We start from the raw sequence: 15,334 nt of genomic DNA, 5'->3' as shown, positions 1-15,334 counted from the left end.
CCTGATTAACATCTTTTATTACTCAGTCAATAGACATTGAAATTGAATATCTACTCAAGATCTAAATTTTTAGTATCTTTACTACATTGATCAAACTAGCTGGATTATGAAATAAAATGCATTTAGATGTTCAAATGTGGGCATGTCATCTTACCATAATTTTCTTATCATAATTTTTTCTCAGTGGTGTTTCTCCTTGCATCTTTTGAACATCAGATGTTAATAAATAGTTGAAAATATATAATCAGTGACACATAAACTTTGGCTACCTACTGTCCTGTTAAGCTGTTTTTTAAAGGATAATATTATAGCAGTTCAATAGAAAACTAAATTCCTAAGTCATACATATCTCCATTTCTTCATGGAATGAAAGAAACTAGTCTTATATAACCTTGTAGTATCTCTCTTGTGTGTGCTCATCCTCTCGCTCCACCTCTCAAAGAGAATATAGCCTAAATGATGTTATTTTATGTATATAATATATGTAGAGTATATTTATTTATATATAGTATTTATACATATATGTGTGAATATGTACAGATAAATAGATAAATAGTATTAATGTATATATATATATATATATATATATATATATATATATATATACACCCACACACCACCTGGCAGGAACACAAAGATGATAGTAATATAACTACTAAATATTTTAGAGTCAATGTCAGAAAATTAGTCAACTAATCAGATCCTTTTCAGCTCTCTATCAGAAAAGACACTTGTCAAATTACTTGGTAATACACCAGCCAATCTCAGGAATATATATATATATATATATATATATGTATATATGTAGCTGTTTATCATGATATCTATCTATAGATAGATAGATATCATGATAAACAGCTACCTTTACCTTTAGGAATGAATCTGTAAGTAATTCTTATAGTGTCAGGATATTTTTCTCAAATGCTACTGTCATTTCTTCCAATAAAATTTATAAGCTTTCCTTCTTCATCATTATTAGATATTTAGAACAATTTTTAGAACCTTTTGAAATTCCTCATATAAAGAGCAGAGATTATCTAAAATAACACATTTTATATTTTTATTCTCTAGGTTTAAAAGCACACTTTGATATTTTCTACATTTTAGAGAATAAGATCATCAAAACTAAGTAATATTTTAATAAGAGTTGATGAATAGTATTCCATATCCAATTAAAAATAGATCATTTTATGCAAATAGATGGCATGTATTAATTAAGAATGTATTAATTAATAATATAGTTATTATTAAGAATTAATAATATAGTTAACTAAGAATTATCTATAATTATTATAATTACCAGGGAGTGGGTTAAGCATTGTTATTTAAATCTCACAAAAGACATTTAAGATAGGTACTAATGATTTCTATTTTACATATGAGAAAAGCAAGGATTAGACAGATGTAGCCATTTACCCTTCAGGAAACACAGTGAGCTAGAGACTAAACAGACTGAAATTCAGATTCATCTGACCACAAAGTACTTTTCTGTGATTAATTTATGTGGCTGATTTTATTTCTGAAAACTTTATAACTACTGTACTTTTAAATAGAAGGAAAATAACAAAGGTTTTGTTTGGTCATTGTTGTTTTATTATTGATAAATTTTGTTTTCAAATATATATTTTTTTATATAAATTTCCCCTTGGCTATTTTTATACAATCCGGGATTTAGAGAGCTTAGATTACATAGAACTAGTATAACAGACATAGTTTTTATTTAATGTATGGTATGTTCATTAACCACATTATTTTACTGGGTTAGTAAGATTTAGGTATAGTGACAGGACCATGATCACAAAATTTCTCTTTTCAAATTTCCCATTTCAGGGGTAAATACCATTAAAAAAACTCAAAATACTAGGCTCTTAGTACAGTCTCACACACACACACTCTCTCTCTCTCTCTCTCTCTTTCTTACGTAAGTAGGTTCAAAGGAAGTCAAATATAAACACAATCTTCAGTGAGCATATAATTGTCAAAGAGAGAAAATTATTAATAAGAAAGGTTTCTCAGATTGACTGACATCATTCAAAGTCAATTCTTCCTGAAATTATCCTAAATTAAATGAATGATTCATATGGCCTCAGGATTCGACTCTACCAATTTTATACAATTTTTGGATTAATAGTGATGTCTACTATCTCAAAATTACAAGCTCAAATATCCCTACATTAATTAGAAAGAAAAATTTCCATAGGTTTATATGTTTCACATTAGGTATAGAGAATCCTTACTTTGCATATGATAAAACATTGGGAAGTCAAAAGTCCAGGAAGCTTATAGGAAAGAGGATTTCTTCTTTCCAGTATTTGAAGGAAATTCAGAGTAGGGGAAGACTGAAACAGTAGGATTCCTTTGTGCTGGTGTCTATATTCTGTCATTCATAATATATAAAAAATACGTTTTTAACAAAAGTTAAATTACTGAGGTCTAAGAACAATGAGATGCTAATACAGGCTTCTGAAATGTTTTCATATATTATTTGTGTTTTTATTACTGTTCTACAGAAGTTATAATACATCTTTAAGTAACCCTCCCTGAAGTGCAAAATATGTACACAGAGTATATATGCATACTTACATACAAATGAGATAAGACCCTTCAACTTGTTGAAACTGACTTATATCTATCTACGCACTTGTCCCTTTTATCTGCACTCCAAATGATTGTTCCTGTCATTCAAACTGATAACTAGAAGTTACATTCACTCATCATTCCTTTAATTAATGTTTATCAAACACACCATGTGCCAGGCACTGTGTGTAAGAAGGGAATGATTCTTCTGGAAGATAGAAGATTGGGAAAAAAAGACAAAGTTTCTGACCCAGACAGATGGCTATCTTGAACTAGATATTGAAAGCTATTCCTCATTTGTTTTCCTTGCATATTTGACTTTTTAAAAGTATCTGCTTTCTTAAAGAAATTTATACTTTTACTTTATTGTTTTAGTATAATTTTAGTGTCCTTCATTGATCTAATTTGATTATATCATATATAAATAACTTAGAGTTAAAAGCATAAATTTTAGAATAAGAAAATCCTATTTCTAAGTTTTATAAATAATAATTATTATCTAGAAATAATAATAATTTTAATAAGGATTATTTCTAATTTCTAAACATTGGAAGGATCATTTAGACCCTTAGATATTCAGTAATCATACCTGAAAGTGAGATAAAACCTACCTTATAATTTTATTTTAAAAATTGAATAAAATGTAATATATATTTAAGGTAACTAGCTCTGGGATTGATTATAGATTTTCAATAATGGTAGCCATCAATATATGAATGATTCCTTTATTGATATTTATGTATAAATTTTGTTAGCACTGTGTTTAAAAAATAGTCCCTTAAACATGTTTTAGAGATGATATTTTTACACGAAGTGTTTTATAAGCTACCAGAACTTTAAAAAAGGCTATCATATGAGCTCTATCAAGAATGTGTTCAATAATGACATTCAAAAATATATGGGATACTATTAAAATTAAAAAATCTAAGCAATTAGGAAGAAAGATATGGAATTTTTCAGACTAATTTAGATTTAAAATTTCTATCATGACAGAACAAATACCAATTCCTCTCTTTTAATATGTAGTATTCACAGAAAAGATATATATATTAAAGTTTGAATAATAGTAATTTGTTTCTAAATACTTAAATTTAATATTCATTGAAAATGGAATGGATAACAACACTGAATTAAATAATATGATATTTAACATGTTTTAATATGAAAATACATCCTGATAAATTTTTTCAGTAATTTCTTATTTCTTACTGCTTAACTATTTATATATTTCTCAAAATATTTTGAATACATTCTAATTTTCTATAATCTGAATGTTACTAAAATATTGTATATATAATTTCAATATATACTTTATATTTAAAATATCAAGTATATAATAAATTTAACATAATGTGCACAACATAGAACACCTATGTGTCCTATGAAGTATTACAATTTTATCCCATGGTCATGGGATATATCTGGAAGCTACTTAAAACATTTCTGCATTTACCTATTGGAAAAAGTCTGAGCTAAGTTCAATTACCTTCTGATTTCAGAAATTAATACTACATCTTGAATTATTATCTTCTATAGCTTTCATGTATGATTTTCTATTTTTCATAAACATAGCAAATTAAATTTACTTCTCAGAATAATGAAAAGAGATGATAATATACTTTAGGTCATTTTTCAGATCTGTGGGTACACAATGATAATGTATGGAAATGTGTTGAATATTTATTGCATACAGCAGCATTTAGAGTTTTTTTCTTACTTCTTATTATTCTCTGCATAACACATCCAACCCCTAAGGCTCACAGTATAATCACCTAGTCTATCACTTTAGTCACATTTTTGGCATTTGCACATTAATCATTTTACTGTCTTATACTGTCTTATTGTATGTTTCTGAGTAATTAAAAGCTCTTTATTTATGTTTGAGTAAGATCTTCTGATATAATCAAAATTTTATTTATTGATACCTTGAAAAATGCAACATTGTGTAAAATGACCCTGAAAATTACACTAATAAATGGACTGCTAATTTTGTCGAGTTCTTTTTAATTTTATACATATAGAGCTAAGTACAGTTATATATGGCATAATGACCTTTCAGTAAATTATAGGCCATATATATTACAGTGGTCCCATAAGATAATAATTCCATATTTTTACTGTGCCTTTTCTATGTTTAAATCTGTTTAGATGTACAAATACTTACCATTGTCTTATAATTACCTACAGTGTTCAGAATAGTAACATGTTATACAGGTGTGTAACCTAAGAGCAATAGGCTATTCCATATAATTTAGTTGAGTAGTAGGCATGCCATGTAGGTTTTTTTTAAGTACATTCCGTGATGTTCATACCATGATGTAATGACGCATTTCTTAGAATACATCCCTATCATTAAACAACACATGACTGTAAATACACTTCCTTCCTTACCTTTCCAATTTATAGGAATAAATGGCACAAAAGTGTTAACTACCTAAATTGTATTTACTCTTATATAAAACATGATCTGTAGCCTCTTCAAGAATTTGCTCAGTTTTATCTGAGAGTCTCCAAGTGTGCCTCACATATGTTTATGAATAATACTTTTATGAATTTCCTCTCAATACCTCTTAAATTGATGTCCATTGTATGCTTCATCAGTGCCTCCGCTCTTTAGGTCTACTGGAACACTTTTGTCCTTGTGAACTGTACGTACATTCTCCTTATACTAACAGGGCTGCTCATTATTAAGTCTTCGTAGATAATCCTATTTCCTGGAGTTCACAACACACTGACATGCCAGTGTACTATTTGCACAAGAATGAAGAATATCCCACCCTTGTCCCCAGTACCCGTTCACTTTCTGTTGACTGTGCATCCAAAATCATATTCCTAGAGCCAGTGGTCTACTTTCCAAAAACTCAGACTTGAAAACAATAGGCCTAATCTGGAAAACTATCCAAGACAGACACCTTTCTGTTCTCTTCCTCCTCTTTCACCCAGTACCTAACTGCACACAAACCTCCTTCAGCTCCAACAAACATATAAATTCTTCTTATCTACCTACCAATGCAGCATATATTTTCAAACATTTCTAAATTTAGTTATGATTTCGCAGTAATACTATGTTACTAAATATATAATATATATAGCTTATATATGTGTACATAATTTTGCCTATGTACATCTCCTAGAAAGAATGTGAACGTAAACTGGCTAAGTTTTGTTGGGATCAGAGTTCTTTGACACATTTGCTTTCCTCTTCTTGCAGGTGACAATATGTGCCGAGTAAATAATGGAGGCTGTAGTACACTTTGCTTGGCCATTCCAGGAGGCCGGGTGTGTGCTTGTGCTGATAATCAACTTTTGGATGAAAATGGGACAACTTGTACATGTAAGTTCTTTTCATGTTATAGTCATTGTTTATTTAACTCTTTCTGAAGACTAGAAGCAGACGAAACCAAAGGAATTAAAATCAGACTTGAAAAGAGAAATCCAGATAATTACTTACATGCAATTCTTTTTAAACTGTAAATTATTAACTGATTAATATACAGATGGATAATGGTTTTTCAGAGTTCACTGTCACTTAGGACTTAGTAAACAATTTAAATAAGTAAGTATATGCCACAGAAGCAAGTATTTCATGAAGTTGTAAGGGAACTTCACTATAAGCAGTTGCAACTGAAAATGGATAGCTGTTGGTTAGATGGATAGTATGTTTAAGCACAAAATTGTCCCCAAATGATTTTAAATGGCTTAGAAGGCTCAGTTTTCCAACTTTGGTGGTGAAGAGCAAGGAGGGATGCCAAAAAGAAGCTTCCAAGAAATTTATGTACTATCCAGATAGTGAATTACCTGGATTGATTAATCTGAGTTAAAGTCACTTTTATTAACTTGTGCTGACACTTCTCAATTCACTGTATCTTATTAATCCCAAGTGAATCTTTTGAAATTTGTTCTTTCCTACCATATAGCATGTCTCTTAAGCACACTAACAGCAACAATTTTATGCATACATCAGTACTATATAAAAGTTTCTGGAATGATTTAATCTTAAATTGTATGTTAGAGTTCTCCAGAGAAAAAGAACTAATAGAATATATAGAAAAAGAAAGAGAAAGAGATTTATCATAAGGAATTCACTTATATGGTTATAAAGGCTGATAAGTCTTAAGATCTACAGTCAACAAGCTAGAAATCCATGAAAGTCCATGGTATAAGTCTGGTCCAAATGTCAGCAGCCTTGAGACCCAGGTATAGCTGATGTTTCAGTTCATGTATAAGATAGGGAAAAGCCTATGTCCTAGCTCAAGGCAGATAGACAGGATAAGTTCCTTTTACCCATGGGAGGGTCAGCCTTTATGTTCTATTCAGGCCTTCAACTGGTTGAATGAGGCCCACCACATTAGGGAGAGGAATCTGCTTTACTCAGTTTACCAATTCAAATGTTAATTTAATTCAAAACACCCTTACAGACACACCCACAATAATGTTTGACCAATATCTGGGCACTGCATTGTCCAGTCAAGTTGGCACATAAAATTAACCACCTTGAACTGTTAAATAAATATTTCACATATTTTTTCCATCAATTATAATGATCATCTCTCAGGAGGAATAAATGTAATTAAAAAGACTTTGATTTATTTGTAATATCTTACTTGTTCTGAAAATATGTGAAAAAGTATTTTTCAAAATCTATTTAAAAGTGTAACATTTGAGAAATATAAGAAAATATTTTAAATATAAAAATTAACTTATAATGCCACTATTCAGCAATAAACCACTAAGACATTTTAATGTAGTTCCTTATAATTATATACCACTAGGGAATTTTGTACTACTACTATTAATAATCATAGGTAAGATTTATTGAATCCTTACACTTGTATGGATGTTGCATTTTGCAATAAATTTTTATGATTCTCATTAGTCCTTAGGAAAACTATATAAGGAAGAAACTATTATGATCTCATTTTATAATTTATTATTTATACCTTGAGGTTAATTACTTTTCAGATTTCACATAGCTAGCAAATGGGACATTTGGAATTTAGATCCTAAATAATTTCATTTTGGAGAGTGAACTCTTGATTATTTTGTATTTCTGTTTCTCAGTTTTGGATCATACTACAGTATAATTAATTTGTCCTTAATTTTTACTTAACATTAGGATAAGTATCTTATCATGTACCTAACTATTCTTTGTAATCATAATTTTTAATTAATGCCTTTCAGATCATTTATATTCTTTTCATTCTTGAAGTTTGGGATTATTAATGATGCATTTTTATAAGTAATTGTCTGTTTCTTTACTGTTTATGATTTCTTCTATATTTTACCATATAGCCCATGTTCAATTTGCACTACATCTCCTTTAGGTATTTGGAATAATACCCTCAGTTGTAAATTCTGTTACTATTATAATATTTTGAACTCTAACTATTAGAGATGAGAACTTTAGCTTTCTTTCTGCTACTCTCATCTTCCGCAATATCACTTCTTCTTATTATAACTTAGGATTTCTGACTAAGAATATTATTTTGAATCATTGAAAAGTAAGTCCCTTCTTTATAAAAATATTTTTGACATTTATGGTTAGTTTGTTATTCAATTGTACAGTATTCTATAATTTTTTAAGATTTTTGCTAGTTGTATTTCTTAGTTCTCAAACTTTTAATACTTCATTGTTTATTTCTTAATTTTCACAAATGTGTAGGATAGAGGGACTATATTTTGGGATAAATTCTTTAAGAAGAAAATATAGAATACATTGGGCCCTTTGTATTTATGGGTTCTGTATCTGTAGATTCAATCAACTATGGATAGAAAATATTTTTTAAAAAGGATAGTTGAGTCTTTACTGAACATGTACATATTTTTTCTTATTATTATTTCCAAACAATATAGTATTTCCCCAACAGTGACTACCAAGCTCTCTCTGTTTTATATCTCTGACCTTTCATTCATCACTCTACCTTATGTAGTTTCTCTCTTGCCATAACTGCCAAACCAAACAACAATAAAACATGTTCAATAATTTCTTAGAAGCCAGAGACACAAATATTTTGAAAGGAACTCTAGCTGATCACATACTCCAGTAGCACTTAGAATGATTCAGACTGAAGCTTAATTATGGAAAAAAAACTAGCATGAATATAAGAAGTGTTTATTTTTAAATAACTCAGGCTATCTTTGGATATATCTGTACAAATAAAAATTAGGGGACTTTTGCTTATAAGAAAATACTATATGCAATATTGATTACAAAGTTGATGTTAGGATGTATTTTATCATGATTGTATATATATCATGATTGTATAACCTGGTGAAAGTTAGAGGAAATTTTTCTGAGACTGTTGGTCTCTGAAATTTTTCTGAGACTTTTGGTCTCTTTCTAATATCTATAATTCTGAAATGAGGTAACTCCAATGAAATAATGAGATAATTGGAAAAAAAGAAGATTTTATTTATACTTATTACACTAAACAAGGTTAAATCAACAAAACAAATGAGCTCTTCTTAGAGATTTTGGTTGTGTAAACATTCTATTCTATCTTCTAATATAACATGCAACTTGCCTAGGTTCTTTTCAAATGTAATGGGAATCAAGAAGAATGATATAGTAACGCATTTCTTGCACAAAAACCCCTCAAAGTTTATTGTAGTAATTATTTCAGTTCCTTTTTATTTAATGGTAAAGGTTTTTCAAAGATAAATTAGCCATAGTTTGTGGACCAGGAAAGTAAAGTACAGGACAACTATAAATGGACTTCATGGTTCCAGAGTATCAAAGTGCAAAACAAATATTATTGTGCCATTAACCTCTCATTCCTGCTGATTATTCTGAGCTTCTGATTTAGTTCATACTAGATTATAGTCATGTGAACTGGAGTCAACTTGTTAGCAGCCTCCAAATGGAGGTTTTTTCCAAGTTCTTAGTGATCATCAGGAAAAGAATTTCAGGATGCACCACATAAGGCAAGCGACAACTTTTTTTATTGAAAATGAAAGTACACTCTCACAGGAGAGAGTGGGAAGGCTCAAGAAAGAGCAAGTGGTTTTTGTTTTTCTGAAATCTTACTAATTGAGGGGAGAAATATTCAAGGTCAAGGGGTTAGTTTTTACTAGGATTTGGGGTAGTAATTCCTAGAATTGGGTTCCCTACCATTTCTTTTTACTTTATATGGTTGTCTTGGAATTAGCATGGGCATTTCAAGAGTGGAGAAATTTTAAAACTGCAATGTAAATGATATTGTAATTAGACAAAGTTAGCAGTAAGGTGACAGACATAGCTGACAAGCTGGTTGAAGCTGATTCTTGCCTGAGGTTATCAGGATCTCTAGTTAGCTTCTGCCTAAGGGTTACTTTAACACCTGCATTAAATCTTCAAGCTCCTATTTCCAGTCTCAGCCCTATCTCCTAATCTCCTATTCTAACAAACTGAATTAACTGTGTAGTCTAACAAGTAAAACGATGTTACAGCCATTGTGACATGGTCTTCCTGGTTTCTGTCATCCTCTTTGAATTGACATCAAATGAACAAAAACTCATTGGCAGGTAGTTAGGCCAAACTAAAACAAAGATTGTTTCTTAATGAACTTGCAACATAAGACTATGCCAGAAAAGACATGCACCCAGCAGAAAAATATTGGCATGCTACATGATTGATTAAGGTTGGATTCTAATACCTTGCTTGGAAGGAATGAAAAATGAGTGTAGGCTGGACTCTTTGTCCTTATGAATCTAGTCTCCCATGGCCAAATCCTCTCACAACTAGAAAAGATGTCTGGTGTGTAGCTTAGTAAGTTGAAACTTACTGCACCTGAGAATAATTATCAAGTAAATTTTATATTTCTTTTTACACCTTTGTGGGGAAAATCACAATATACAAAATCAATAATTGAAGACATGAATGATCCCAGAAAAGTAAATTAGGCTCCCAAAAAATTAAGTCACTATTTAAAAAATTTTAAAAAGTGGGATTACTTTGTCTAATGTAATGAAATAGTAATTCTTTAAATGTTTCTTTAGTGGCCTGAAAGAAAAGACAGAACTTTACAATGTGCCTTACTCACAGGAGAGCAACTAGAACATTGCAAAAATATTGGTTATCCAAGGGATAGCATTGCACAATTATGTGTCAGTGGTACTCTGTGACCTTTATCACCTTCTGGAACATCAGATATATTCCTCTGTCAGAAACAGTCCTTCACTATGCTGAACCATTTATCTGCTCAGTTGTGACAAGCCTTATGTTCTAGGATATATGCAATCTAATGTGTAGTAAAAAGTTTAAGGCAGTAAAATGTTTAGAAGCCCTATCCAGATGAATATTTATGGCCTTCTGTGCAAAGGAACTCACAGAAGATTATGTACTACTTAGGTTGGCTGCTCAGAAGACCTTTCTATCTAATGAAAGGTCATCCTTCTGTGATCTAAAGGAGAAAAATCAAAACCCACAGCAGCATTTTTCACACTGTCTTCCTGTGTAGGTGAACTTATATAAAGGAATCCAACAAACAACATCCTAAAGTCATTCAACTTTTCTATTTGGTTCTTCTCTCTCCCTGCTCAAATAAAGAGGTAATAGGAGATTCTATAATCTCAAAATGAATACACAGAAGAAATAGTTAGAACAATAAATATATCATAATGTTAGACATGAAGGAAGGGAGGTTTTATTTTTTGCACTCAGACTAATGCTTTTTTAACTGAGTTATCATAATTTTGATAAAGTTAACAGAAAAATATCAATTGAAGGAGGATATTTGTTTAGAATAGATCACTACAATGAATTTGAAAAGAGGAAAAGTAAAGTTAGAATCACAAGCACTCATTCATACACAACACAGCTTATTAAACTAAGGTCAGGAATATGTATTGAGTCTAGTTGCTGAGCTGAGATGCAAATCTGAGATGATTCAAAAATAAAATAAAATACAACAAAACAGTTTATTCATAAGGTTTGTCCTTCACTTCATTATGACCTGACGTTAGCTCTAGCAGTGACCATGACAGCTTTTACCAAATAAAAATAATTCTAGAATTCATATTTCCCTTTGTAGTAACTTGGAGAGTCATACACAGGCCTCTGGATTTCATTGCTCTAATAGCAGGTACTACAGGATGTATAACAACTAGCAGTTCCATGTCAAGCATGTCATGATTCATGTTATTTTATTCTATTAGTTTTTTGTAGAGACAGGATCTTACTATGTTGCCCAGGCTAGTCTTGAAATCCTGGGCTCAAGCAATTCTCCCACCTTGGCCTCCATAAGTGCCGAGATTACAGGCATGAACCACCACACCAGGCCTGTTATTTTATTTTTGATTCTGGCTATATTAAAGGATTACTTATCACTTTCTCAATTTCTTACTGATGAGGTCATGTTGTAAAATTTTTACTAGAAGTTGTCTTGGTAGTGGAATTACAGGTTTTGTATTAGTTTTCAAATTTGCATTGAAACATAACTCCAAAGCAAAGCTTGCAATTCTAGAAGTAGATGACATACTAAAAGCAATTTATAGCTGTGCTCAAACACCCAAGTACTATATAGATTCAGTCACATTAAGCATTGGAACAAAATGGCATACATCAAGCTTTAACTATATATTTACTTTTTCTAAGTTTGGAGGAAAGCTTTCTCTCCTTTCTCTCTCTCTCTCTCTCTATATATATATATATATATATATTTTTTTTTTTTTTCTCTTAAATTAAACTAACTTCATCCATGTTTTTGGGTGTTGAGAGGAGAGAATAAGTTGATGAACCAGTTGAAATGAGATTGTTTTCCTGAAAGATTTATACTGTCCCCAGAGATAGAATCTCTCACTACAATAACAGTGATCTTTCTGTTAATTCCAGTAAGTCAGGCAACAAATAATTTTGAGCATAAACTCTATGTCCAGTTCTGTTCTAGGCATTGTGCTTTTCCACATGTGACATTGTCCTTTCTACATCGAAGAGACTCTTCTAGTGGAGACATCAGATTTGTGAGAAGTAATTACAAAATAAATCCTTTACAGAGATTTTTGCAAAGTATACAAAGAATATTAATCTTAATATTTAGAGGAGCTATTTCCTCTCTTATGTGATGCTAAATATCCTTGCTTCATCATCTTTGTAAGTCTTAGCAAAGTTGATATATTGCCGATTGGCTGGAGTGTTATGATACATGACTTTTCCATTCAGTTCCACCTTGCTAGGTCAATGCTGGGGAAAAGACCATGCATTTTGAACTTCTAAGATGCCATCTTATCCAGATTATCACATATCACATTAAATGTTTCCCTGATAATGAACATGTTTAACTCAAAAGTAACCTGACTTCTCTCATCAGGAATCCTGAACAAACTTGATAGTTATCAATGATAATGTGGTTTCTTTGTGACATAACTATTGATTACATCTGGAAGGATCAGGTTAGTGCTAGAATTAAGTAGTGATGTCCCTTATTTCCTGGGAGACTTTGGAGATCATAATCTAAAAAATAAACAAAAATGACAAAAAACAAAAACAACAATCCCCAAACCTTTACTATTATGTCAAGAATGATGATGAAGGATCTGAGGTCCCTGGTTGCAAATTCACATGATAGCCTGCCAGAGATTCATGGATTTTGAAAGAAGATACAAAGTTCCTGGATCAGACACAAAGGATTTTATCACTCATACACAGCAGGCAGTATAATTTTCATGTTTGCATTGCTTCTTCTTCACCCCAAACCTAATTCATATGGAGGCAATGGTGTAAATACAGTGAGTCTGTATCACAACTAAAGAACCCTGAACTTAGGAAACCCCCAATCTTTTTTGTTTGTTTGTTTGTTTGTTTGTTTATATATTTTTTCCCTTGATCATCTTTGTCAGGCAGAAATCCCCAATCTTTTAAGGTGTCTGCTAGAAAATCTTCCCAGTGTTTGCCCTAGAGGGAGACATGTTTACTATCCTGGTCAAAAAACCAAAACAAACAAAAAAAACCCTGTTCTCTGACACAGAAGGAAGCACTATCTCTATCTTTCAAGGCTGTTTAGCTATATAAGCATCCGTGGAAAAAAAGAATGTAGAGCAAAAGCTGATAAAAGATATGAAGAAATGCCATGGAGAAATGCCTCCCATCTAACATGTTATGAGGCTTAGAATAATTGCAGAAAAAAATTTAGAAGTCAAAGACATTTACATACGTTTCATTATGGTGTGTTATTACAGGAGAAGACAATGACTCACTGCTATTATCAGTGATATTGATATACATTAATAACATTGATATAGACCAATATCAGAAGCAGAAAATATGAAAAGATGAAATTATCTCAGTAGGTTAACTCTACTGGTTTTCAAGTAATTATGCATAACCTGTTAAGAAAAATGAAAATGAAACATTTGACACTGTTTTCATGTTATTTTGAAGATTGCCATCTTTGTTAATACAAGAATCCTTTAAAAGTAACTGACTATACATTTATATTTGAATCCGTGTTTAAAACCAGTTTGGACATTCTGCGCATCTGCACTGATTACTTAATGACCTACATATTGCTTGAAAAACATTTGAAGTCTAAGTAGATTTAAATTATCTTAATTTGATTATTTTAATGAATACTTAGTTTAATAATATCAATTGTCTCAGGTAGTTGGCTTTTCCCTGGAAGTCTTGCTATTCTTTAATGTAGATGTGATTATTCAGAAGCAACAATAATTTTCTTTTTGTATACAGGAAAACTGGGTTGACATACTTGCTCAAATGACCATGTGAAGGCCAAGCTTTTTAAATTAATGGGACTATTATTAGACTAGAACAAAAGATTTTTTGTGTTTCAAAATTCTTAAGCTACAAAACAATGGAATTTTCTTACTATTAATATTTCTTTGAGGTCAACTTAGAGACACTGCAGAAAATCTTAAAGCTGAACTTTAAATTGAGGAGGAAGCTGATTATATCTTAAGTCAGGTTCTTCGTGTGACTGCATTTTTTAAAAAAAATATGATAGACTGTTGACTATTAGGCTTAATAATTATAAAGTTGAAATTAATCAAACTACTCTTCACTAAGTGCCTACGTATAGGCTGGGCAATATATGGATTCTAAAGAAGAAAAAAAATACCATCATCTAAGATCTTAGAGTCTGATTAGACTTCAAACTCAAAATAAGAAATATTTGCTTGTTATTGGTAGTCAATTCTGGAGATTTTGAGAGCAAAGTTTGATCCTAGAGATAGTTAGACAATCCCAGAGTGCACTTCTACTTTGTTATGATTTCAATCCTACTCCCAGTTGCTGCTGTAAAAGGTTTCTTAGGTTTGAATAGGAGACCAAATGACCTCTTCTCTTTGTGTTTATATTTTTGCGTGTGCGTGCACGCGCACACATACGGTTTCTTATTTTCAAGTGATCTTAGAGAAATGGCATCATGGAGAAATTGCTGCTTCAGTGTTTTGTTACTGAGAAAGATTAAACAGGGAGGAAATATTATTGTCAGCCCATGTATCTGGTCTTGGCTTAACTGGGAGGGGCCCAAAGAAACAAGTTTACCTTTGTTCTAATTGAATATTTCATTCACCATAGTGATTCTTTTGGGCCTTAAATAAGAGTCTACGTCTACTGTGGTAGCTTTTATTTTCCAGCCCCACAAACTCACATGCCTGGTGCCTTGCTGCTTGACTCTCTAAAGCAGTTTCCTGCAGGCATGGCTCCAGAGTCACGTTCCCTCTTCCATTCTTTGCTGTAGGGAAGAAACAAAGATTCAAGGAGCCCTATGCAAGCAGTTATGGAAATGTCACATATGTTCTTTTTGGTATCACTTATTATTGG

The 15,334-nt window shown here is 31.3% G+C and overlaps 1 protein-coding gene across 2 annotated transcripts in view; it reads left to right on the top strand.

The window, feature by feature from the left end:
- The window catches only part of LRP1B (LDL receptor related protein 1B), a 1,745,675-nt gene that overhangs the window by 1,054,325 nt on the left and 676,016 nt on the right, over positions 1–15,334 (top strand). For both annotated transcript variants that reach the window (XM_020288518.2, XM_076005497.1), the window contains exon 15: positions 5,789–5,911. In XM_020288518.2, coding sequence (XP_020144107.2) covers positions 5,789–5,911 — 123 coding nt within the window. The remainder of the gene's footprint in view (positions 1–5,788; positions 5,912–15,334) is intronic.

The sequence above is a fragment of the Microcebus murinus genome, chromosome 8, assembly GCF_040939455.1.
Source record: "Microcebus murinus isolate Inina chromosome 8, M.murinus_Inina_mat1.0, whole genome shotgun sequence".
Classification (NCBI taxonomy): Eukaryota; Metazoa; Chordata; class Mammalia; order Primates; family Cheirogaleidae; genus Microcebus; species Microcebus murinus.
Note: the sequence above shows the minus strand (reverse complement) of the source record. Positions and strands in the feature narration are given on the sequence as shown.